At 34.5% G+C, this 27,785-nt stretch overlaps 1 protein-coding gene and 1 pseudogene across 7 annotated transcripts; one reads left to right on the top strand and one right to left on the bottom strand.

Moving 5' to 3' along the window:
* LOC109718833 (protein MULTIPOLAR SPINDLE 1) lies at positions 1,539-13,976 on the top strand. Of its 7 annotated transcripts, none has more exons than XM_020245264.1 (12): positions 1,539-1,753; positions 1,843-1,900; positions 1,977-2,108; positions 2,237-2,296; positions 3,041-3,123; positions 3,197-3,254; positions 4,317-4,439; positions 5,397-5,580; positions 5,741-5,836; positions 6,538-6,698; positions 10,339-10,649; positions 13,440-13,976. In XM_020245264.1, the coding sequence occupies exons 1-11, from the start codon at positions 1,613-1,615 to the stop codon at positions 10,431-10,433; spliced, it is 1,191 nt and encodes a 396-aa protein (XP_020100853.1). In that variant the 5' UTR covers positions 1,539-1,612; the 3' UTR covers positions 10,434-10,649; positions 13,440-13,976. The 7 variants fall into 7 exon arrangements, with proteins under 7 accessions (XP_020100853.1, XP_020100854.1, XP_020100852.1 ...); XM_020245265.1 differs by having other exon boundaries at positions 13,443-13,976; XM_020245263.1 differs by lacking the exon at positions 13,440-13,976 and adding an exon at positions 11,209-11,743.
* On the bottom strand, positions 15,727-20,039 carry LOC109718800 (annotated as a pseudogene).

Below are 27,785 nucleotides of genomic sequence, written 5' to 3' on the forward strand. Positions count from 1 at the left end.
TTCGGGTTCGGGTTCGGGTTTCGGATTTTTGATCTGGTTCGGGTTTGGATATGGATTTTTAAAATCCGTCGGATTCGGGTTCGGGTTCGGGTCTCGAGTTTGGAGTCGGGTTCGGATTCGGATTTTTAAAAATCCGTCCCGAATCCGACCCGTTGACATCTCTAGGAAGGAAGGGGTCAGTGGCGGGTTTAAAAGCTGTTTGGTTTTTCGAAAAAGTATAAAAACTTCTTTTTTGAAAAAAAGATTTTTAACGGAAGCGCTTTTCACAGTTTCCCATCTTTTTAGTTTCAACAAAAATTAACTTTTTTTCTGAAAGTAAATGAAAAATTAATGTTTTCGTCTTCTGAATTTTTCTTAAGAAAAATAAAAAATGTTAGTTTTTCATAAAATTTATTTATTTTTTTTAAAAATACTAAGTTTCCGTAGAACTAAATATGTAGAAAACTGAAAAAGTCACTTCTTGTAGGAACAAAACAACACCCTAGGGAGAGGAAGGGAGAGAGATTGGAAAGAATGATTTTCTTTTTTAAAATTTTTTTCTTAGGGGCTTGGCTTTATTTTTTTGACCGATAATTTAACTATTTCTTTATTTTTAAGATATTTTTTCGAAGCATCTAAATATTTTATAATAAAGGTATTTTAGGAAGTACAATTTAGCTATGCTTTATTTTGTTTAAATGGTGCATCTAATTATTCTTACAAAGAGCACATTCTCTGAGTGAAGTAATGTGGAATATGCCCCCAAAAGCCCAAAATAGTAGTTTATCAAACAAATACGTATAATCAATATTAATATATCATTTTCATTTTCTTTTTTCATATTTTCTTTTTTAACAATCTATGATTCATGCAATTAAGAAAAGACAATTTTTACGAGTTCATTAGCCTATTTTGAACCCAAAAAAAAGAGAATTAAACACATCCTAAGATCACCCGGGACTTGAATATATTCAATCGTACCCAAAAAAAAACGAAAAATAGAGACCTCCTCAACTATATCCCAGAGAAACTTTTATATTTTTAAAATTAAATAATATTAGTAAAAAGAAAAACCAGAGGGTTTATTAAATTTATTGGAGATTTTATCAAATTTAATAAACTTAGTCATTTTTCAACAAATAAAACGAAACCAAGCAAAATTCAATATTCAATAACTAACGAAGTCACAAGACTCGCAACCAATAGGCCCCTATCCCCTTTATACCCAAACGCTAATTTTTTATCCGAGAATAGTAGTTCTTGATTATCTCCACCAATACCTTCAATTTTTATATAAAACTATTTATAATTATTCTTATCTTCGGAAACAATCCAATTTTCATTAAAACACTATTTTTCTTATTTCCATACTTGTATCTATCCCTGTAATGGCTAGTTCTAACTTTTATCCGAACCAAACTGTTAGTAAAAAAAAAAAAGAATAACAAAAAATAATTAAGGGATCTATTTCAAGGTCTGCTATAGTTGAGGGGTTTTATACACATTCTTTACCCTACTTTTTACTCCTTCGCTTTTTTTTTTTTTTTTTTTNCCTTCCCTTCCCTCCACTCCCAATTCCCTCTCGCGCACTATAAAACCCCACCCCCCCCAACCCAAACCCTCGCCCATCGCCATGGCTCCCTCGACCCCGAGCTCTCCCTCCCTCAAGGTCGCCCTCGCCCTCGCCCTTCTCCGCCATCGTCGCCACCCTCTCTCTCCTCCCCCCTCCTCCTCCGCAGCCGATCCCGATCCCCTCCTCCATTGGAAGCGCAAGGTACACCCTACCCCTCTCCCCCCACCACCCCGCTCCAAAACCCTAACCCTAACCCTAACCCTAACCCCACGATCGTCCTCTTCTCCCAGGCGAAGGATCGGAAGCGGGAGCTAATGAGGCTACGGGAGGAGCTCAAGCTACTCCAAGGTGCCCCCCCGCTCTCTCCTCTCCCCCTCTTGTTCCGTTCAATGCATCGTGTGATTGGGATTTGGGGATTGATTAGACGGGGTTCGTTGTGAGGACGAGCGGCCGCCGATCGCCTCGTGCCGGTGCCACTTCTTCGACGGGTGCGGAGATGGGGCCGGCGGCGGGCATTGGATTGATGAGGTTCTCCGGAGGCGGTTCCTGAGGCTGGGTATGTGCGGTTTGATTCGTTTCCTGCTAGGGTTTTGATTGTAGTATATGTTGCCCCTCTTTTATAGCATTTGTTGGTGGTTTGAGACGAGATAAGATGGTTGTGCTTGTTGTGTGTGTGGATTGCAGTTCGATGGAAAGAGAGGAGGAAAAGGGTTGACGGTTCGATTCGTCGGAGAAGCTTCATAGGTAAATAGCACTACATCCCTAAAGTGTTGTAGTTAGTTTTTGTTTGCGGGGAAGAGATCAATTGTTTTAACTCTTATATCTGGTATTTTGGGCATTGAAAATGATATTAGACTCTTTACTTTTTTTATTTCTTTTTTTTTTTTTTTTTTTTTTTTGGGTGTGTTCTGTGCATGTGTATGTAATGTGGATCTAGCAGTATAGTGACATTGTGCAAGAACTCTCATTTCCTATCATTTAAAAAATTTCAGCAAGCAATCTGATTACGTTACTTGTTAACAACACCGACTAACAATAATTTGTAGCAGGAAAGATAACTAAATAGATATGTATCAGAGATGAAAATTTTTTTTATTTTTATTTTTAGATAGGTAGCACGCTACCCGCTTCGTTTATTTCATTTAGAAATAAACTTAGCTAGAAATGTGAATCAACTAGGATTCGAACTTGAGTCTCGGGTACCAACAACCAAGCCTTTTGCCGCTTGCTCTAGGGACGGTCGGTGTATCAGAGATGAAATATTAATAGGAAGATAGTTAAGTAGCAAGTGATTGGTTTATTAGGCTTCTTATCTACAAACAATTGGCGTTGTCAACTCATGTGCACTCATTTACATAGGAGATTTTGATCCAAAACGAAGTGTGTAATAGTTATCTTTGCCACCATATGTATTTAGGCAAAAAGGAACATGCATTCCTTATGTGGATATCATAAGAACCTTAATGACACTTTTTTTGATGTATGCAGAGTTCAATAACGAAAATGAGATAGAGCGGTTTGGCACATCAATTGAATTTCTGGTGGAGCTATCTGATAATATTATGGGGAAGGTAGATCTTCGCAGTAGGATCTATTTCGGATTTTCACTTTTACTGCTTCTTAACATCTAAATTTATTTTACAGGGAGAATATGATTCCTCTTTCTCTACATTCTGTCATCAAGCTGTAGATTTTATTTTGGGTAAGGATGATATGTTTGGTCACTAAAGGTGATTGTTTTGATGATTTTGTTTGTTATGTTTCCTTTCTTCATTCTGCATTCTGTTTGTAAAATATTAAAACATGCTGTTTATATGTGCTCCTTTCAATTCTGTGGATCATATATTCCTCCCAATCCAGATGCAGGAAAAAACAGAAAAAAAATGTTTTTTTTTTAAATTTTTTAAAAGGCATCAAATGTAGGGCAGGCCTTACTCATCAGTTTCCGCATCAACTGCACACCTTTAATAGGGAATCACACTATGTCAACCTTTGTCAAAAGAGTGCTGCTAGAGGTACCCTAGAGGGTGCCTCACAATACTGTTGATGACGTGGCATTGTCATTATTACATCCCATATATTAATTACTAAACACCAAACATCATTATTAAACTCTAAGCACCATTATTGTACCTTAAATCCTAAACCCTAATCCCTCCGCATGTGTTAGCCAACACATCAATAATATTGTGAGGTGCCCCAAAGTGGGGTACCCAAAAGCATTTCTCTTGTCAAAAACCTAATTGTTATTTTCCAATCACGCGTTGGCATATAGGTTGCCAGTGATTAATAAGATAATGCTATCTTCCCAAATCATCTAGATGAGATAAACAAATTTACAAAAGAAAAACGATAATCGTTTAAGGTCAAAAAAGACCTAAATTTTCCTTAAAACTCAATTATGCATGCCTTACTTTGGATTGTTGTACAAGTTCGATTACAAGGTCCAAGTGCCTGCTAAAAATCTCTTGCTTATCTACATGAATAGTTTGATACTTCTATTGACATATCTGCTTGACATTTCTATATTAAAATTTGCACATAAAACTTGAAAGCTTGATTTTACTCTTCCATGCATATTTGCATGTGATATCTGTGGTCTTCTCTCGTACCATCTAGCTGGCTATTTCTGGTCACTGCATGGTCTTATGATATCTCAGAATTCAATTAAACCAGGACTAGCTATTTTCTCAATTGCACAAGTTCTTTCTACTCTTATCTAATTGAGTGCATAATAAGGTTTTGTAACTGTTGTCTCTGAAAGCCTCATTGAAGAATATAATATCATCACAAAAGGAGAGTGAGCTTCTTGAAGAGATGGCCAATGGATTGATCATGCGTCTGATGAAAAGAATGTGCACCATGAATGATAGCAAGCTGAGTTCAGGTGATATTTTTGTTCTTATTTGTGTCTGTTGGACTTGGTGAGTTTTAATGTATGATGAACAATATGGCTGTGGGTGGAACTGACTAGTCGACTCTGAAAGGCCACCGTTACTTGGAAATACATAAGAAGTAAGCTTCAAATTTCAAATATGTATATTTTTCCTCATGTTTTGGATGGTCAAATAAGTTGCTCTTTTTTCTTTTATTTGTGAAAAGCATGAATTGCTCTTATTCTGGTATTTCAGAATATTGTCTTCCGACTTTGGCATTGATCAGGAGCTGTAATATCTACTATTTTTCCTGTGGTGTAACTTTGATCTTTTTTAATTTTATTTCATACAATTTGTCCTGAATTCTTTTGCTACGCATTTAACTTTCAGTTGATGGTTACTTTGGTTGACTTGTTTGTGTTCCAATGCCTTTTACTTCTTTCTTTGTTCTTTAGCATGCAGTTCTTCCAACTATGTATAAATTCCTTTTATCTATCTTTTGTTAACCTTATAAATTGTTTCACCTCAATAGAGGTATGGCTGGGAAGATATATTAAGATGCGAGCAAATATGTATTTTGCATCTTGTGATGCTTATTTTCTGATTCTGTTGTTAACATCTGGTACTTAACTTTGGGGTTTGTTACATGTATACCCCTGCAAAATCATCAGTTAACCTATATTATGTTGTAAATTTAAGCTTAGCATATACCGCTTGAACGTGCAATTTGTGGTTTCTTACAAAAGTACCCCCAAGTTGTGCAGTCATCGGAATCCATGGGGGATGCCGGCTTTGATCTTTTTCACAGGATAATGTTGGAACTTGGAACAAATGTTATGACAGAAATTAAGCTTTTGAAGCATAGTATGAGATGTCAGATTTTGCTGGGAGACAGATGTGATAACAACTTTATACTGTTATGTTTGTAATATCTCTAGATCTCTCGTAATACATATCCGGATCTGCAGATTCTTTTTCAGATTCCCAGTTCTGCATTCAACACTTAATTCGCAAGCTAGGGAATGAAGCATATTTTGGCCAGCGAATATTGCTTTCGGTTTCAGAAAAAATCTCCATTGTAGCTGAGAGCTTTCTCTTCACCGATCCATTTGATGATACTTTCCCTGGAATGCATGACAGCATGTTCATGATGTAAGCATCTCCTTCGACTCTTAAAAATAAAAACATAATCTGTGCTTATGCTGTCACACTATTATATACTCTACTGCTGACTTTCATCAGGAATTTGCATCTCTTTTAATTCACTCTTTTAACTATTGTGTTACTCATATATCTTTTTCCGATGAAACAGGATTCAACTTGTGGAGTTCTTGATTTTGGACTATATAAAAAGCTGGATGAGCGATGAACGCTTCGACAAGAGTAAGCATCCATCTTTGCCTGATAGGTATTGTAACTGGTATTCCAGTGCTCGGTTTTCTAGGAGTTTTCTTTTATGGTTCATATTTTGGGCTGACCTGTGTAACATATTTGAAGAAGAATATGAACGGGTTTCCACTGCACATTCATAGGTTCTTTGAAAGAGGTTGTATACATGAATATGACTCTTATGACTTTCCTCCTTTTCGTACCATCGTTGGTACGCTCTTTAGGCGTGGTAGCCACCACTCTTGGACCCAGGGTTAGTAGAGCGTATGTGTCGCCGCTACTATGAATGAAGGGATAGCACCACCTCTAACTCGAAAATTTTCTTCTCGATGATCGTGAACGTATCGTCAATTGTTCCATCTTTGACTCCACAATGGACACATCAACCTGATTTCTCTATTTACCATGTACTAGTTTGTGTGCTCTAATGCCTCTAATATTTCCTTAGAGACCTTTTTGTTCGTCCTCTATGTGTTATACTGTTTTTAGTTCATTGATTTAAACTTTTCTTCAGACATGCATTGTAAATGTTAGTATAAATGTTATAAAAGTGTATATTCATCCGATAAATTACGAATCCTCTGAAACAAACTACATATAATATTTACTTAACATCTTTCTTTATTTCTTTGCGGTCGCCTTAACTCCCATAACTTGTTTTTGGAACCAAAGTAGTACAATGATCAAGTTTGATGCGAGTCAAGGCGTGTTATGATGCAGAGCTTTTCGAAGAATGGGTGAGGTCGATTCTCAAAGCGCGCAAGGATTTGGAACTCCTCGAGAACATGAACGGGCTCTATACACTCTACATGGAGCGAGCCGTTGGCAAGTTGGCGAAGGAGTTGGGCCCCGTCGCTACCCAAGGGATGCTCGACATACAAGTTCTTTCTAAACTCTTCTCCTGAATATACATATACATATTGTCCATAGCCCCATCTATTCTAAATTTGCTGAATATATATGCATCTTAATTGGATTACAAGAACATTTTATATCTCTAAACAAACATAGGGTTCTTCATTTCTGATATTTGTAGATAAAACTATATAAGATTTTCGAAAACTATATGTAGATCCCTCTATAAAGCATTTTATATTAGAGAATAAAGAAATTTTTTCTAGTAGTAAAGGTGTTAGTCTTTGTTGGATTCTCCAATTCTCTCTCTCTCTCTCTCTCTCTCTCTCTCTCTCTCTCTCTCCTCACTACAAATTTCTATGGTGTAATGTGTGTCAACTATTGCACAGGTTTGGATATTCTGATATAATTTGAGGGGCCAAAATTGTTAGGTAAAATGTAAGCATAGTCCCTGTACTATCTCGATATTGCTACATGGTCCCTTTGCTTTGAAGTTGAACACGTTTGCTCCCAAATTTCTCATTTGTTATGTAGATATTGCACTTTGGACCTTAACAGTGAATAAAGCAAACATTTATTAGCTTTCACTGTAAAATTGATCTTTTAAACTAGCCTGAATAAAACAGAAAAAGTATGTCATCTTATAGAATAGGCAAAATGATTAATTTATAAAAAGAATTATTATTACTACTATTATTTTATATTTAAGTACTAAAGTGTAATATATGTGAAGATTTAGGGATTTAATTGTTCAAGTGAGTAAGCAGGGACCAAGGTGCAATATGTTGGTAGTACAGGAACTTTTCATACATTTTACCCCTAAATCATATCCTTCTCTTAATAAATTATAGAACTAGGCTGGAATAGTATTAATAGCACCAATAACTTGGTGCTATTAAGTTTTCTATTCTTGGATTAAAAGATGTGCGTTTGGGATGAAGTGGGCCTCCTAGGATTGAGTGGGTGGTTAGTTGAATAGTATAATCGAACGGATGAAAATGATAAAAGAGATAAATCTAACGGCAGAAAATTTGAAGCACTAAATGTTTTGTGCTATCGATAGCATACTAGTCGGACTCATAAATTATATACTATAAAATATGTGAAGGTACAAATAATCTATACATTTAAACATAGTTCTAATATGCTCCATTGTACTCTCACTTCTGAGAGCAACAAAAGGTAAAAAATCAAAATTGCATTGCATAACCATTTGGCAATTACTGATCCAAAAAGTACATGTTGCATTTTTCTCAACCTTTCATTTTATCACATTTACCATTACTTAATGGAAAATCTCCTTACAATACCCACACACATTTTACGCGTTTAGCTAAATAATCTTCTATCAACATGATTTATAAGTTTCGGAGTAGATGTGCTTCGTGTGCAAAACCGTTTTGGAGGTATGGAATGGTTCATGTAAAACATTTTATAATTATAAATACAGTATAGTCGAAGCATATGCAGTAAGAATTATAATAGTTATAACTATATATATCTTATTTAATTAGATTAATCAAAAGTACTGTAGTTATAAATAATTTATTTCGATGTATGTAGTTATTTATTGCTTTTGTTACTTTATGTATGAGATAGTAAAATCACCACCAGAAAAATATATTTTCTTCGTTAGAAGGTGATTAGTTTAAAAAACGGTAAGATAGGTAATTTTATCTCCTATCTTAAATTATTCTCTCTAATTACTATGGTTGGAACTGCGGTCAACCTGAGTGTAGTTTTAACTGGTACAGTTAGAGCCTTTTTATCGTGTTCTGACTACAAAGGTTGAATTCAAGTGCATTAATCTGACAAGATATTTAAAATTTTGTGCAGTTAAAATTATAGTATAGTTGCGCTTAAAAGTAGTGGGTTATTATTGAGGGTGTTATTAAGGAGGCTTCGGAGTCGAGACTTTTCTTCTGCATTTTGGAAGTATTTATTATTTTATTTTTTTTAAGGGTAGTTGTACTTTCAGCATCAGATAATGCACTACTAGTTCTTGATTTTTTTTTTCCTTTTTTTGGAAGTTTTATTTTGATCATCAGATAGTGTGACACCCCAGATTATTTTACTTTGGTTTTGTCCCAAAAGTTTATAAATGCATGGTGCATGAATGCAATGATATTCTTTGTACAAGCAATAATTGTTCCTTCAATGATGAATAAAATAAGATTAAAATAAAATAAAAAAAAACTATTTGTGCACCTTCTATATAAGTATACACATCTCACGCTCTTGGATCCGAAGGTTGAGAATATCCTTTTAGGATTTTAGTGATTTTTTTTTTTTTTGATAAGACAAATGACCTAATATGAACGATAAGAAGTTTAGGGTGTAAAATTTTCGTTGTACTATATGGCTTCGTTTAGTTTGGATATAAGTAAAAATAGTTTATTTCAGAGATAGGTATAAGTAAGAACTAGGTCAATTTTACGTTTGGATGAATATTAGGTTGTTTTCGGAAATAAAAAAAATAGCGTTTGGATAGATAAGATTGAATAAGAAGAACAGTGGGTAGTTATAAATAGAAAATAATAATGTTATCCCTCTCATTATATTTAAATTTGAATTTTTAAATTTTATATTTATATTTTTAAATTTAGAATTTTAACTTTTAAATTTCAAAATTTGAAATTAAAATTTAAGTTCAAATTTAAATTTGAAAATTTTAAAGTATCAAATTTGAAAATTTGAAAATATCAAAATTTAAATTTTCTTAATAAATTCTAATTTAAAACAAATCTCTCTCTTTATATGTGGAACAAGCTCAGGAAAAAGCTGTTCCTGAGCTTGTTTCACCTTTGGGTTGGGAACAACAGTTCCCACCTTAACTGGTTAGCCCGTTATAAGGTGGGAACTGTTATTCCCACCTCTGTTTTCACCACCCACATGGCAAAGTGAAGTCTGGCACGGCATCCTTAGCGGGTAGCAAGTATGATGGATCCCCACCACCAACTAAAGTAATTAAAATGTGCAAAAAGATTGCAATTTTTTTGTCATTTTGATTTCATCCTTATCTCCTTGTTGTCTACTCGTCATAATCTAAATGGAACCTCCTTCGCCCTTTAAGAAAAGATTATACTTTGCCTCATATTTTCCTAGAAGCCACTCTGTGTACTTTTATTTGCCTTCCTTTAGAAGTATTCTCTAGTGTAATCTAGTTCTTTATATTCTTGCTCTTTTTTTTTTTTCCCTCTTGTTTTTTTTGACAGTGCTCGTAGATCTCGTATCTGAAATATCCTCTCTAAAGATCTATGTATATTTAAATCAAAGCTCAGAACGCAAACCCTGATTTTAGGCACATATGAAGATACAAACTCCCGATCTCTAGAATAGACTACTGGGCACTTTGCCGCTAAGCTTACAAGTGGTTTTCTGGTTTGGCCGGAGACTTTGCAAAGATGTTTCTCAAGTAGAGCTATCCAGAAAAAAACATCAGTAGTATTTTAATAACAATCTTCTAATAATAGTTTCTAGTTGTAGTAGAAGTAAAAGCTCCAGACCGAAACTTCTGACCTTGAAACACAGAAGCTCAGCTCAACTCTTGACTGCAGTAAAACCTCCGGACATTCAAATTTACCATGCTGCTAATTGCCATAGAGAAGTTATTCTGAAAGTCAATAAATAAGCAGGCAAGGACATAATATATCTTTGTGGTGCCAGGTATCCGCAATAAAAACACTGCTACAAGCGAAGCCAGAGCAGTCAATTATTTTTCTGCAGCTGTCTCCTCTAATTTGCCCATCAGCCCTCCATAGACAAAAGCCCTCCTAGAGCTTCCACCAACCTATCACATCAAATTATTGGCAGCCAGCCAGCCAGCCAGCCAGCCAAAATCTATCAGATGAAGATCTCTCTTCTCCAATGCTGTCTCCTCATCCTCATGCTCCAGCTCATTTCAACCATGGCTGATGGAACTTCTCATAATGGAACAATTCATCAGATGCCACAACACCCAAGCCAAGAACCCCAAGGTTTGGAGCCTCCCTTTGTGTTACCTTTGTAGGTTTATGAATTAGCACCTGCTTCGTTCATCTTTCCGATAACTTCTTTACTCGAGAAACAGTCATTATCAAGAGATTGCCAAAAAAACGTTCTGTAGCAGAAAGCTAAAACGAGCTTTTAAACTCATTCTGCAGTAGGGGTTCTAGAAGAAGATTCGTGGAGTAGGATTTTTTGTTAGTTTTTTTGCCGAACACTATCGAAATAATGTTTCTATAGAAGTTTCAGTGCGGCCAAACAGATTATTTATTGCATTCTTTGACGGGATTTTCCACTTTGCCATAACTCACTGAACTTTTTTCCTCTGGGAGAATGAAGCAGAAGCAAGTTTTAGGCCTAAAACTAGATGCTCTTTCGAGTTTTTGACTCTTGCGCATGGTGAACCTATACCGAATTCCATAATAGGTCTCCTCCTAATGGCGCCGTTTAAAACAGTACTTTATCGAACAACACTACACTACACCCTTACGATAGGGCCAAAAAAGAAAAAAAAAGACTAACCAATTTAATATTGTAAAATTGTGTTTGTAGAAACAAATGAAAATACTGAAGCCGAGAAAATGTCGAGCAACTCGCACAAGATTGGTGGTCACGGGATGGGCGGGAGGGCGGTCGGCGGTAAGGGGATCGGAGGCGGCGCAGCGCAAATCGCTCGTCGAAAGCGTCACCACCATCGTAGCAATGCGCCACCTCCTACTTCTACCCTTAAACGACTTGCCGTCGATGCCATCCTCATTTCCCTCGACGCCATCCTCATTTCCCTTTTAATCCTCTGATCAGATAGTTTAGGCCTCGTTTGTCACTGCGAACTATCATTTTGAAACCGCTATTTCGCTTCTATCCTCTTTTGTTTGAAAAAAATATTTTCATGCTACTAAAATTATTTATTTTTCACCACCAACTGCTAGATTAGTTGGCTCGCTACTTCTATCTAGGGTAATTAGTTTGTAGCTTGAATCATGTTCTATGGATACGGCGTGCGTGTTTGGGTGCCTATATAGAATTTTGATGCGCACATAACAACAAATGAACAAACATGGACAGGTCTTGTTTGGATTTTATTAAATATTTTTCTTATTTTGGTGGGTAAATTGTACGTTAGGTATGAGCAGATGATATTTTGGTTCTCAAAATTTAATTTATTATAATTTTTTAGTTGAATTTTTAGAATTATTGTAATCAAGTCCTATAACTCAATTTATTTGATTAAATATTGATGTATCATTAATGTCTATGTAGCAGTGTTGTGATTACTGACGTGCTAATATTAAGATGCTATATCATTTTTATACTAGTGATGCGTCAATATTTAATAAATTAAATTAGATTGTGAAACTTAGTTGTAATAATTTTAAAAATTCTAGTTTGAAATTATAATAAACTAAAGTTTGACGAACGAAGTATCACCCGACTCATAGTTTAAGAACCAAACATGCAATTTACCCTATTTTATGTCAGCTTGATCTCTGCCCATCTCTGTAATCTTTGTTTATGGATCTCTAATTTTTTTGATAAAAATGTATGGAGTACCCCCAACTGTACACCATTTCCCTCAGTTTCCTCTTTTTTTTTTCTTTTTTTTTTTTTTCCTTTTTTGATTAAGGCATCTCTGAACTAACAACTTTTTACTGTAAATTATTCTTTGTCACTGTTGTTAAAATTTTTGTTAAATATAATAAATGGCTCTATATTAGATGGAGTTGAGCTGGAATATTATTAATAGTATTTTGGGCTCTTTTACTATCGATTTTTTAGCCGTTAGATCTACATTAATCAATTCCACCCTTTAGATAATACTATTCAACCAATCACCCACTGAACCCTAAAGGACCACCACTAAACCCTAGGAGATCATTATCATCTTAATCCTACAATTTTTTATCCAAGAGTTAAAAACTTGATAGTAAAAAAGTTTAGACACTATTAATAGGGCTAGGGCTACTATCCTATTAATAGGATAGTAGCACTTGTCCTATCAAATTGTTCTTGATGATCGAGATTCCGAATCGATGATCAGAGCCGTTGAAATTGATCTAGAGTATTTGAAATATCTAGAAATTAAATTTCATAAATTTTAAAAATTATTTACATGGTGATCAAAGTGTCGTAAAATCGACAATTTTTGACGGCCTATATGAGCCGTTTGCTTGTTTAACGGTGTAGAGCAATCCAAATTGCTTGAAGTTTTGATAGAAAATTCTTTATACTATTTAGATAATGTTTGACAACTCTGATTATGAATTAAGAAAGTCTAACCTCTATTTTAATAAGGTTATTTATTTATGACCGTTTATTTTTTAACTCTTAAGATGAACTTGATAATGCTTTTTAAATATTACAAAATTTGGTTTCTAAACATTTCTAATTGTGTAGATCAATTTCAACGGTGCCGATTATCAATTTGAAGTTCTGATCAATCAAAACGATTTGATAGGACAATAGTTCCAATCCTATTAATAGGATAGTAGCCGGACTCCTATTAATAGTATTTCAGCTCAATTCTTATTAGTTGTTATTTGTTGCATTCTTCTACGAGTCTTGCTAAGTTTCTCCCATAACGGGTTAGTGGTTGGCAAAGTGGGAAAACTAGATGCACTTTTGAGCTTCTGACTCTTGCGCACGGCGAACCTATACTGGTTTCATAATTGGTCTCTTCTTAATAACGCTGTTTAAAATAATACTTTATCGAACAACACTGCACCCTACAATGAGGCCAAGAAGAACTCTAACCAATCTAATATTCTAAAATCGTGTTTGTGTAGAAGCAAATGAAAATGCCGAATCAAATAGCAGCAGAATATTCAAAGGAAACAAACATACCGAAGCCGAGAAAATGTCGAGCAACTCGCACAGGATCGGCGGCCGCATGATGGGGGGGAGGGTGATCGGCGGAAGGGGGGTCGGAGGCGCCATCGCCGAAATTGCTCATCGTCACCACCATGGCAGCAATGCGCCACGTCCCGTTTCTTTCCCTAAACGACTTACCTTCGATGCGATCCTCATTTTCTTTTTATTCCTCTGATCGTTTGTCACCATAACTAATCGTTCTTCCGTTTTTATTTTTTAGGAAATATGTTGTCATGCTAGTAAAACTATATAATTTTTACCACCAACTGCTAGATTAGCTGGTTTGTTACCTTTATTTTGGACAATTAGTCTGTAGCTTGGATCATGTTTAAGTACGCAAATGGTGTGCCTGTTTGGGTGCCTACGTGGGATTTTGATGCGCATGTAAGAACAAATGAACAAACATGGACTTGTCCTTTTTGGATTTTCTTTGAAATGTTTTTCTTATTTTAGATTTTAATTTATTGTATTTTCTGACTCAAATTTTAAAGAATTATTACAATCAAGGCAATATATCACTAACGTAGGAGTGATATAACAGTATTGTGATTGATGATGCGCCAATAATTAAAATATTATATATCACTTTGACATTAATAATGTGTTAAAATTTAGTCAACTAAATTGAATTGCAGAACTTGGTTGCAACAAATTTTAATTATGACATCTCTTAATTTTCAATTTTTTACGGTAAATTATTCTAGTCACCTTTGTTAAAAATTTTGTTAAATTTAATGGCTCTGTTAGCTGCTAGCAGTTAAAAACTCTACTAATCTATTCACTAAAAATAATTTAAATATGCAATTCAGTAAAATTATTAATGAATTTGATAAAATTTCTAATTATTTGACTAAATTACTTGATACTTTAGAGAGGTTCTCAACTAATAAAAAAGTAGAAAAAAAAAATTGAAAGGGCTATTTCACAATGGGCTATAGTTAATGTGGTCTCCATACATTTTTACCAATTATTTTAGGCTGTTTTTGGTGTTGCTAGTTTTTCTTCTTTTTTTTTCCAACTAAAAAAAAATAAAAACAATAGTCAAATTAAAAAAGACAACTCATCCAATCTCAAGTACTCGCAAATGTTAACCCATTGAGCCATGCATGCCAACATTCATTCATCATTTTTGCTTTTTTGAGAGATAAGTAGCGTGTTACCGCTTTATTTATTTTATTTAAAAATAAATTTAGTGGAAAATATGAATCAATTAGAATTCGAATTTGGGACTTGGGATACCAACCATCAAGCTCTTTGCCACTTGCGCTAGGGACGGTCGGTCATTCATCATTATTGCTGGATCATTATAACCGATATATATGAGTAAAGTTCGAATACTTCTAAAAGCAGCCTTCGCCATTTACAACTGGTGTCATCTTCGGCAACAGAATATCCAAACTGATGATCGGCAGCTATATATGACGGACACTTTTATAAGACTTGCATGTCCTTGTTGGACCCGTGTCCGATGTGGACACTCCTTGTATGTGCATTTAACACCGATCCATAGCGCATACAACTAAGAAAAATATATATACATATTTTTATTTTATTTTTTTATGCATATATAATAAAAGATGATACATATTTTAACTTTTTGATAAATACACAATTCTTTTTGACAATATAAATAAATTATGTATGGTGGATAATTTTGTTCTTAAAATATATGAACTCTCAATAAAATTTTACTAATTTTTATTTGTGTAATATAATATTATATTTTATTAACGATGTTCATGTTATGCTGGTGTTCTAATTTTTTAAAAGTTGCCGTATTACCATATTGAAATCGTATCATATCTCGATCTCGTGTCCCGTGTCAGAGTACGACGTCTAGATGGCAGCATTAAATTTAATCTGAATTATTTGAACTACCTTGAAATCATGTTTTGTGATTTTATGGTACCCTCATGAAAAGTAGCACTTAAATTAAAAATTGCAAAATTTAGAGCCTACAAAGTTCAATTAGTTTAATCAAATTTAAAGGTTCCAAATCAATTTACGTGTCCCATCAAATCGAATGACGTGATAGTAAACAACTCCGTTTATTTCTGAGAAGACTATTAATTTGGGGAAAATTGAAATCAAGTGGAAAGCGTAGGGACTGAGTTGCAATAAGAGGATAGTGCAGGGACTGCACGTAAAATTTTACACATGGCGCTTAAAACCACTTTTACAAGCCGTACAAGAGCACACAGAAACACTGAATCACCCAAGAGATAATAATTTTATGACAAATTCCAGTAAGTTTCAATGTAACAACAACCACCCAGAAAAATTCATTCCAAACATGTACACAACAATTCGGATCGCACCGGCCGAATTTATAAATATTTTTCACTCTTAGAAGTACGACGGCGTGCGCCCAAGGGAGGCATTTTATGCAAGCGCAAGAGAATAGTTCACATATTTCGATCGATGAGTGAACGAACAAGATGAGATCACGCACCTCAGTAGTTCAAAGAATCGTATCGTCGACCGGTACCAAATCACCTCTGGCTCTCAATGTGATCTTATGAGCTTCTTCTCCTGATTGCGATTTCCATCGGTCGTCGAACGACCTGTTTGGCGTGACGGGAGCTTCTATAGAAATACTATTTGAGTAGAGATTTTCAAAGCATTGGCAATTTTCCATTAAAATCCCCTCTCTGCAGCTTCTGTCGCTGATGGCCAGAAGCTCGCATCGAGAGCTTTCTGGACTTTTTATTTAGCCCAAAGATTGGTTTTTAAGAAGTTTCTGCTTTCTCAGCTGGAAAAGCCATTCCAAACACCGAGGCCACAAGAGCGCTTGATTCCTCTCCTTTCGCAAATAACTGCTGCCACTCAATTCTTCGGTCTTTTAAGAATGATCGGTTTCGCCTTCCTTGAGTCGATAAATAACGAAATCGATTCTTCTGATATATAGAAGCATGAAAACTAGTGGCCTTCACTAAGTATAAGTAGAAACTTTAAATTAGAACTTCTACTTTTGACTTGTCAAGTGAAGAAGGCGTCCAAAGAAATGGGTCAAACAAACCCTAATTCCTCTCCTTCTGCACGTAATAGATCAGGTAACCTTGCGAAGCCCTTACGACACCTTCAGTCACCCTAGTAACCCAAGCATCGTCGCACTTGTACCATTCCTCCCCAAACCGAATATAGGTCACGTAATGCCCCGACTCCAACCTCCCACTATGTGCGACCACGGCGAAAATCTCAAATTCTGAGGACAGCTCGCTTGGCATATCAACTTCGTCCTCCTCAACTGCGAATATCCTATTCCCGAACCGGCCCCTTACTATCGAAGATGATAAATAAGGCGTCATATCCAATGAGAAAGGGAACTGCAAGTACTCGTCGATCTTTCTCGAAGTTCTTCGAGTCAGGGAGTGCTCGAACCGTTTGATGTGGAAGCAGAGGACCAACGGCAGCCTTCGGATCGACATCTGCTTCACGGAGTCGCGCCGCACCTGGCATTGCTGGCAAAAGAACTTTTGGTCGGGGCCCAGCTTCTCGGGCCTCGTGAAGAGGTCTAAACATCCCACGAGAGTAGAGATTCGATGATTATTATTCGCTTTATTCGACTGTTCTAAGTTGAGGGACAGATCGACGCAAGGGTCACAAGTTGTGGATGTGAACCCACAAATAGTGCAGGTGACATCTGACTGTAAAACCCCGGAGAACACCCTGTGAGCAACGCAGTGGCATTCTCCACTCCCTGCTGCAAAAGTAAGCCCTTTCTGAGAATCTCTATTTCAAATTTCGGGGAAAATCCCATAATTAAATCTCTGAACTTCACATTTTGTTGAAATTTTACTCCGTTTAATTAAATGTAATAATGGCAACATGTCGATTACACATGGATATTTCTGTCAAATTAGATTAGACGAGTTTAATGCAGAACTAAAATTACAGACCCAAATGTAACAAATCAATGATTGTGGAAAGAAAAGCAAAATATGGTCAACAGCTGACCTCTGATGCAATTTAGCCATTAGCTAAATAATCACAGCTAAAATTAGATAAACTTATCAATTAGAACATATGCGGCAAAATCTAGAGAATATATGCAGCAAAATCTAGAGGTACTATAAATAATAAGAAGCATAAGTACCTTTATTTAAGAAGTAAGACTGATCCATTTCATGAATCCTGTCGAGCACCGAGATGAAGAACTCGTGAGCATCCTGCTGCTCGTAACCAGCTAGGTTCGATGAATGCTGCCACCAACTTAAAAACAAAGAAAAAGAAAAGAAACATAAATGTTCAAAACCCAAAAGCCTTGAATTATAAATGAACACTAGCAGGAAAAACCCCTGCAAATATCACAAATTTCACTACGCCCCTGAAAGTAGGGAAATCGATACATTAGGCAACAGGGGGCAATCTGAAAAACATGATATTTATACGGGTTTTCCTGCATTTTATCCATAGAATAAGCAAATACAAGCACACCATCCGGCGACACAAGTACTGCTTGTTTGATAAAGTTACAATTTCTGTATGAAAAACACACTCAAATGGTTAGGAATTGCGTAAGTTTGGGACTTCAAATTAGCTACATTCAGCACATTGTCTGATGGCCAATAACAGCTAAGATGTGCCGATCATGTGAAAAAGTACATTGGAAAACAAAAATTACTACAAGAATAAAATTACCAGCTCTAAGTTAATTGAATTAATCCGATATTTATATCTGCCGGAGAAATAATGACAACCATTTAAACAACTTTCTTGGAAAATATTAGATTAAAGGATCAATGGCCATATTAATTGATATTAATTGATATCAACAAAAATGTGCATAAATTTGGTTGGGAGGCATACCATTATTTCTTTTTTGGTTTTTGGATGCCGTAAGAGAGAGAGAGAGAGAGAGAGAGAGAGAGAGTTGAGCTACGATGCTTTTAGAAGCACCATGGCCACATTACATGCATCAAGATTCCGGCAAGTTGGGCTCACATCACCAAATTATATAGGTCTTAAGGCCCCGATTAGCACTCAGAATTAGATTAGATAGAATAAAACGAGAGAGCGATGCGGGGAAAGAGGAAGATGCTGGAAAAGAGGAAGGATTCAGCAACTCGGAGCTGTTGGGATCCACAATGAGTAACAATATGTTGTCAAGTGGGAAACATTAGGATTGCCTTGAATCCGATATTGTTAAATCCAAAACTCTCGACTACGGTTCGATAATCCAATCAAGCAATCCCCCCACCGGATTCGATGACCCCAACCTCTTGCAACCCTAGCACCACCTACTTGCAAAACCTGTCTTCTCACCCAACCTCGCTCACTCTCTCAATTTGTCTTATCCAACCCAATCCAATCCAATCCAATCGTGAATGTCAAGCAGGCCCTAAGGAGAGAATCAATGTGGATCCACAATCCAAGATTACATTATACAACACCTACTTAGCACTAAAAATTGGCATCAAATGAGTCCATCACACTAAATTCCCCCGCCTACAAGGTGTTCGATTGAATGCCGCTAAATGAATGCATAAAGCAATCCAATTCAGAGCTGCTGATGATAACATTATACATAAACATATATATACATATATATATACCTGTACAGAAACCGAGCAGGGCTATACGGCGCCGCCTCCCCGGAAAACACCTCCGCGAAAACACCGCCGACCTCGCAACACAAGCACGAGGGCTCTCCGGTGCCGCCGCCGCCGCTGAGAATACCGCCTCTACCCTCCGCCTCCCTCCGCCGCCGCCCGCTCCTCCTCCGCTTCTTCCGACACGACTCCGCGCCGTGCCGGGCACTCAAAAAGTAGCTCCGCAGCGGCGGCGCGTGCAACAAAGCTTGTAGAACCGAGTTCATGAAACAAGTGTTGCCCAAATTGTTCAAGCCCCTCAATCCCCACATAGGGGCCCCCTCTTTTCCCCCGAGCAAAACCCTCTCCTCCGAAACCCTAGCCCTCCGCCTCCCCCCCCGCCGCCGTAGCTGCGGGAGCGGGCCGCGACCACGGCGGCGTCGAAGTCGGGGTCGTAGACCTGGTCGCCGCAGCCGCCGCAGAAGAGCTCGGCGCGGTCGACGTCGACGGCGATGGCGTGGTCGCCGCACGACTCGCCGGAGCACTCGAGGCAGAGGAGCCTGCGCCGTCCGCCGCCGATCGCCGGAACCCTAATTAGGGATTGGACAGATCGGAACCGGAGGGTCCCGTGGCCCCGCTTGTACTCGGCGAGGTGGGAGCAGGGATCGGGAGCGGCGAAGAAACAAGGGTTCATTTAGATCGAAAAATTTATAGCAAAAAATTTCCAAAATAATTTTAAAAAAAGGAAAAAAATTGGTGAATGAGAAAATGGGGAAAAAAAAAAGATGGTGAGAATTTGGAAAAGAAAAAGAAAAATGGAAGCAAATTTGAGGGTTTGAGGGGGAATTTAATGGGTTAATAATAAAGCAAGCTCTCGCATTTAGAGTGTGTTTGTGTGTGTGTGAGAGAGAAAGAGGGAGAGAGAGAGAGAGAGATTGATTTAGAGAGAGAAAGTAGAGAGGAGAGAGGAGACCGACTCTGGTGACTTCCACATTCGTATACATATGTTTTTGTTTTAAAAAAAAAACTTTAAGTTAGCATTTTCTCATTTTAGTGTTATGTGATTTGAAGTGTATAGATTTAGTACCCAATAAATCATTGACAAAGTTAAAATTAAAAAATACTAAAGTGAATATTTAATAAACTTAGGTGGAATATCTGAAGTTTTTTATATATAATTTAATAAAATATTAGCGGAGGAGCTGATGAAAAAAGAAAAATAAAACCACAGAGTACTAAATTGATACACTTTAAAATACAAAGTATAAAACTATAAGGGTGGTATTTAAAGTTTGTCCTTTTTTTAATTCGGATACGAATATGTGTGTATTTTAAGTTGCATTTCATGCGCAATTATAAACAAATCTGAAAAAAAAAAATTGCATTTATACCTCTATATATTATATATATATATATATATATATATATATAATATATTATATATATATATAATATATATATATCTGTGTTTCATTGAAGTGAATTCTGAATGAACTAGATTTTTGAATAAATTAAAGTATGATAAAATTATTTTTTCATCAATCGTTTCTAGCGTAGGTAACAAGGATTTATTGTTGGTTGTTGAGTTTCTAAAATTCGAAGTTTAATTGCTTTGCACTCTAAACTAAATTTAATTAAAAAATAAAAATTACTTTTCTTCTATTGTGTTCATTTTTGATAAAAATGAACAAAATGGAACCATATTACCTTTTTTTTTTAGAAGAAAACTTTTTAGCTGTTCTCTTTCTGGACGAAGCAACAAAAAAAAATATATTTTTTCTCCCAAAAAATAGAAATTACTTTTCTTCTATTGTTTGATTATATAGCTGTTCTTTCATTTCTATTATTTATTCAGCCGAAAGTAAATGGCATAAAAGCCAAAGGTGTGATAGATAAATTAATATTTCATTATTTCTTTTCTGGTTTTTTTTTTTTTTGTAGTTATACTATTTTAGAGAGTTTGAGTTTCAATCAAAAATAAAATTATAACGGACCATACATTAAAAATTGAGAATTTACAATTGAAAATAACTTTACCTTTTTACTTTTGATGAAACAAATAGACCGTACGTGTGTATAGATTTACACCCCAAGTATATTAAGGTTCATAAAACGCTCTTATTAGGGTTTTTTTGTTAATAAAATATGGGATAACTTTAAAAAACCCCTTGTGGTTTCGTACTTTCTCACTTTAGTATTCTGTGGTTTAAAGTGTATCAATTTGCCCTCTTGTGATTTTCTTTTTTTTTTTATCAATTTTATTATTATTTTTTTAAATCAGTGACAAGATTAAAATTAAAGGGTACTAAAGTAAATATTCGGTAAATCTAGATGGGTATCTGAAATTTTTTTGTATATAATTTAACGAAATATTAAAAAAAAAGCTATAGAAAAGATAAAAACAAAACCACAGGGGGCAAATTGATACACTTTAAACTACAGGGTACTAAAGTGAGAAAGTGCGAAACCATAGGGTTTTTTTTTTTAAGTTTTTCTAAAAAATATTAAGGGAACAAGTAGAGAATAAAAGTTCTTGGATAAGGAAAAAGTGTAAAATATTTAAATTGCATCACGCCGTTCATGTCCCTAACCAATCAAATTGTGTCCTTGGTGTTTACTCATTGATATAACTACTAATAACAAAGCTAAAATATAGAAACTTTTCATACAAATACCTGATTTTTTACCTTTTCTTTTTGACTTTTAAAAATTTACAGTTTTCTTGCTTAAAATTTCAAAAATATTTTTAAAAGGTTACGATATTACTAGAGAAGCTAGGCTGGTATACTATCGGTAGCATGGAGGCCTCTGTGCTACCAAGTTGTTTTCAATGATGCGGCTTCCAAATCGATGATCTGCTCCATTAGACTTGATCTACACTATTAAAAGTATTTGGAAACTAAATTTCATAATTTTTCGGTATCATTTACATATCAAACGAATAGTTTAAAAATGAACGGCTGAAAATAAAAATCTCATAAAAAATGATGATAGAAGACTTGAATTTAAGATCAGAGGTACTGATCTTACTCTAAATAGTAAAAAAAATTTTCTATAAAAATTTCATCTGATTTAGATTGTTTTACACCGTTAAATTCACAAACGCATCACATCTACCATTAAAATTGTCAATTTTGAGACCTTTTGATCACTAGCCAAATGATGTCGAAAAATTATGAAATTTAATTTCTAAATACTTTTAATAGTGTAGATCAAGTCTAACGGAGCCGATCGTCGATTTAGAAGCCGCATCATCGAAAACAACTTGGTAGCACGAAGGCCTCCGTTCTACCGATAGTATAGTAGCCTAACTCTTAATAGAGATGACAAAATGACCAAATTATTGTTACTTGTTTTCTAAAGAAAAAATAAATTTTAACATATTTTCATCATTTTTAAAGATATTTTTGGTATAAATTTTAAGAATTGAATAAAATAGTGGCAGAATCTTACCTGCGGAAGAGTAAATGCATCAACTTGAAATTTTAAGAAAATAAAATATAGTTTTTTGAAGTAAGAAGAAAAAAGTAAAAAAAATAAATGTTTACAGAAATTTTTTTTTTAATATTTTAGCCAAAAATATAAATTATACTTTTGTCTTAAAAAGGAGAAATTGGTTTGGATGTTACATATCATAGATGGTGTAAATGTGAGGTTGAAATATGTCTATATTTTAATTGAGTAGAGATTCAATTATTATATACATGTATGTTGCACAAGTTTAGTATAAATTCAAATCTAAAAGATCTGAAATTAAGATGTGAACAATGAAATGTGATCAAAGCTATTTAAAATGCACATTCATAAAGTTTCACAAATTTTGAAAATCAATTTTCTATGAATCCAATGATGTTAAAGTTAATAATTCAAAATATTAAAGAAAGGATAATATTAAAAGCTCATGATATAAGTTTTTGAAAGTCAGGAATTTTTATGTATAGTTTCCTTTTTATGTTGTAAAATACTTAGAATGATTTAGATTTTCATTTTGAAACTTTTAAAATTAGACTTTAATTTATGTAAGAAATACATAATTTAAATAAAAGTGTGTAATTTGAACTTTAGCCCAAGGTTAAAGGGTAAATTGCAAGTTTAGTCCTCCAATTTTAATTTACTGTAATTTTTTGCTCGAACTTTCAGAATTATGCAATAAAATTTCACAACTCAATTTAATTAATTAAATACAACGCATCGATAATATAAAGGTGAAATATCATCTTAATTTATTAGGTGCATCATCAATCACAATAATATTATATTACCTCTACGTTAGCGATATATCAATAATTAGTCAGCTAAACTGAATTACCAAACTTAATTGTAATGATTTTAAAAATTCGAACTAAAAAATTATAATAAATAATAATATCATTCAACTCATAGTTTCAGGGCTAAGAGTCCAATTTATCCTTAAAAAGGAATGATATATTATCATAACTAAGAGGGGCATTTTTGGTATATAAAAGTTTTGTCACATTTAAGGAACTTTAATTACTACACATCATGATGTTGTAACACAAAAGCAAAACCAGTTCACAAGAATCATAAGAGATGGTACCAATCATCATAACTAATAATTAAAACTTCACAAACACTTCTTTTTAATATGGGAAAACTTTAAAAACCCCCCTGTAGTTTCGTAGTTTTTCATTTTTTTCCCTATGATTTAAAATGTACCCATTTGCTCCCATGTGGCTTTTTTTTTCTCTTTTTCTTATCAATTTCATTATTTTTTTTCTTAAATCAGTGATAAAATTAAAATTAAAGGGTACTAAAGTGAATATTTGATAAATCTAGATAGGTATCTGAAGTTTTTTGTATATAATTTAATAAAATATTAACGAAAAAGCTACCGAAAAGATAAAAACGAAACCACATAGGGGCAAATTGATACATTTTAAACCACAGGGGGGCAAAGTAAGAAACTACGAAACCACAGGGGAGGTTTTTGAAGTTTTCCCTTTCAATATAGAGCTTTTATAGTTAGGTCAAACGCGCCAAAATTACCTGAGCTTTGACCCATTTGCAAATAGTCAATTAAATTTTTAAATATTTATTTTTTTAAGGTTAAATTACATAAATTTTTTTTTTTGTAAGTATTAGTTTTTTTTTTATTTTTTCTTTCTGACTTTTAAAAATCTATATTTTGCTCTCTCTTAAAATTTCAAAAATATTTTTAGCAGAGTACGGCGTTAATGGAGAGGACAAAATGACCAAATTATCCTTACTTCTTTCATAAGAAAAAAATAATTTTTTAAAATATTTCTGTTATTTTGAAAGATATTTTTGGTATAAATTATAAAAAATGGACGGAATAGTGATCGAATTATGATGGAGGGAGACTATATGCAACAACTTGCAATGTTGAAGGGGTAAAATGAAAATTTTTAAAAAGTTAAGGAGGAAAAGTGAAAAAACGGATATTTATAAAATGATTTTATATAATTTAGTTTTTTTAAAAATATTTTAATATTTTAAATAACTGATATCAACGAATTAATCAAGAAATAATGAAAAATACATGCCCATAATATTGGAGAGTCATTTTGATGTTAGAATTTAGTCTTACAATATTAAAAAAAATGGAATTTATTATTTAATTTTTACAAATTAAACAAAATTATAATGAAATTTTATATATAAAAGTAATTTTTCTCACTAATACTTATTTATATCACTGGAATTTACTTATTTTTATTGTTTTTTAATTAATTGGCTAATGATAATCATTTAAGGGATGAAATATGAATCTCCACTTCAATTTTCAGTAAAAGAGTATAAAGAGAAATGCTGGATTTTTTTTCAATTGGCGCCCTGAAAATTTTTATTTTAAAAATAGTCCCGATAAATTTATAATTGCAAAAATAGCCCTACTCCTGCCACGCAGGCGCCACGTAAGCGCCACGCGGGCGGGCTGGGTGGCGGGTCTGGCAAGTTGAACACAGTGAACCATTCACCGTGTTTAACGGGCGGGTCTGGTAAGTTGAACACGGTGAACCATTCACCGTGTTTGACGGGCGGGCTGGGTGGCGGGTCTGGCAACACGGTGAATGATTCACCGTGTTCAGTTAATTATTCTGTCGCAAAAAAGATGGCGTTCAATACGTTTAGGGTTTACATCAAGCGGCGCGAATAACCAAAAGAAACACGGTGAACCATTCACTCTGTTTGAATATGGTGAATGGTTCACCGTATTTAACTTGCCAAGCAGGCGCCCAGCCCACCCACGTGGTGTTTGCGTGGCGTCTACATGACAGGGATATGGTCATTTTTACAATTATAAATTTATCCGAATTATTTTTAAAATAAAATTTTTCGGGGGCCATTTGTAAAAAAAAGCCTAGAAATGCTACTTATATATCAAAAAGTTGGGTGTAAATCTTAGACTCGCCCATCCAATAACTTATTTACTCTTTGTGAATTTTTAATATTTGAAAAAAAAAATAATGATAAAACTAGTATAAAAATACTAGCCCTGAATTCGGCCCCGTTTGGTTCGGGGATATCAAATACCGGGGCAAATTTTTTTATTTTTGGAATAGCTTATTTCTGGAATAGTTAGAAATAAAAAAAAAAAAAATTGTGTTTGATTTGTAATGTTGTTATTCTCATGAATAATTGAAATTGTGTTTGGTTAATTTTATACAAAAGTAGAGGATAGTGAAAAAAAGTAGTGATTGAATTTAATATAAAATATAATTTAATAAAAATAATTTTTACAAAAATAAATTTATTTTTGCAAATTTTAGTTAAACTTAAATTTAATAAAAATATTTTTTTATAATTTTTAATATAAATAATATGTATTAATACAGAATAATTAATAATTTTATAATAAAAATAATTCATTATAAAAAAAAAGATATAATTTCTATATAATTTAGTTTTAATTTAATTTATAATCTTAATAAAACTTGGAATTAAAACTTGGAATATCACTATTCCGCCAACAAGGTGGAATAGTTACNATTTATCACAAGCTACTTCGGAATGGCCGAAAATAGCAATGTTTGACCAGAATAAAATATTTGAACTAAAAACACTCCATTTGACATAAATGCGGGGATAACGAAATCCTGAACCAAATAGGGCCTAAATAGATATGGTACGAGATTTAGATAGACTTCAGGTGTACACGAAATATTGCGTTTGAATATAATACTTAAAAAATCCTTTTTTTTATAAGTTAATATATATATATATATATATATATAGAGAGAGAGAGAGAGAGAGAGAGAGAGAGAGAGAGAGAGAGAGAGAGAGAGAGAGAGCTAGGCTCCTATGCTTTCGAAAGTACGGAGGCCTCCGTGCTTGTAAGTTATTTTTGATGATGGGATGTTCAATTCGGCAATCGGTTCCGTTAGACATGATCTATGCTATTGGAAGTATCTAGAAACCAAATTTCATAATTTTTTAACTTTGTTTGCCTAGTGAACGAGTAGCCTCAAAATGAACGGCTGAAAGTAAAAATCTCATAAAAAACAGCGATAAAGGACTCAAATTTCAAATCGGAAGTATTGTTCTTGCTCTTGATGTTAAGTAGAATTTTCTATTAAAGTTTCATGTCATTTGGATACTTCTACACCGTTGAACTTAAAAACGTGCCACATCGGCCGTTAAAATAGTCATTTTTTAAACCCTTTGATCGCTAGGTAAATGAAGTCGAAAAATTATAAAATTTGGTTTCTAGATAGTTCCAGTAGCATAGATTATGTCTAACGGAGCCGATCGTCGAATCGGATGTCCTATCATCGAAAACAACTTACAAGCACGGAAGCCTCCGTAATTTCGAAAGCACGGAAGCCTCCGTAGTTTCGAAAGCACGGGAGACATACTCTCTCTCTCTCTCTCTCTCTCTCTCTCTCTCTCTCTCTATATATATATATATATATATATATGTAATTATACTGCTATACTATTGATAGTACCAAGTGTTTGGTGCTGTCAGGTTTTTGACCGTTGAATGAAAATGTGTGCCGTTAGGATGATAGTGATTCCTTTACCGTTCGGTTCGGGGTTAAGTAAAAGCTAGTTATTCCAGGGATAGGGTTAAGTTCAGGGTTAAGGTGGGATTAGAGTAATTTTGTGTTTGGTTGAGAATTGAGTTTAGTCCAGGTATAGGTAAAATAGTATTTGGTTGGAGTAGATGGGATAAGAAGGATAGTGGGTAAAATAGTGTTTTGTTTGGTTGGAGTAGTGGGGTGGGATGGGGTTAGCTAACTCCACCCCCCTAAAATCATGTTTGGGAATAAAACCGGGATTGAGGGGTTATCCTACCCCTTAACCCCGAACCAAACACAATTTTAGGATTGAGTGGGTGGTTAGTTGAATAGTATAATCTAACGGATAGAAATGATCAAAGAGTAGATCTAACAACAGAAAACTCGATAGTACCTAGAGCTTGGTAGTATCGATAGTATAGTAAACGGACTCATTCACTATCATGTTAAGATTAGGGATACAAATGGATCTAGGTTGGTGAAGCTTCCGCCCCCGGATGGACGGTAAGGGTCTATTTGTTTGAGTGAAAGTGGAGAGGAGTGAAATCGTTTTTAGCCGTAAACGATCACTTTTGTTGTTTGTTTCACCGTAATAAAGAAATATTTAGAAATCAATAAGGACATTTTGGTTAACCAAGGATATAAATCATATAATAGATATCTTTAAAGTTTTAAATAAGTATATTAGATATTATCCCGAATCCAAAATACCAGAATTCAAATAAATTGA

The sequence above is a fragment of the Ananas comosus genome, linkage group 12 (genome assembly GCF_001540865.1).
Source record: "Ananas comosus cultivar F153 linkage group 12, ASM154086v1, whole genome shotgun sequence".
Taxonomy (NCBI): Eukaryota; Viridiplantae; Streptophyta; class Magnoliopsida; order Poales; family Bromeliaceae; genus Ananas; species Ananas comosus.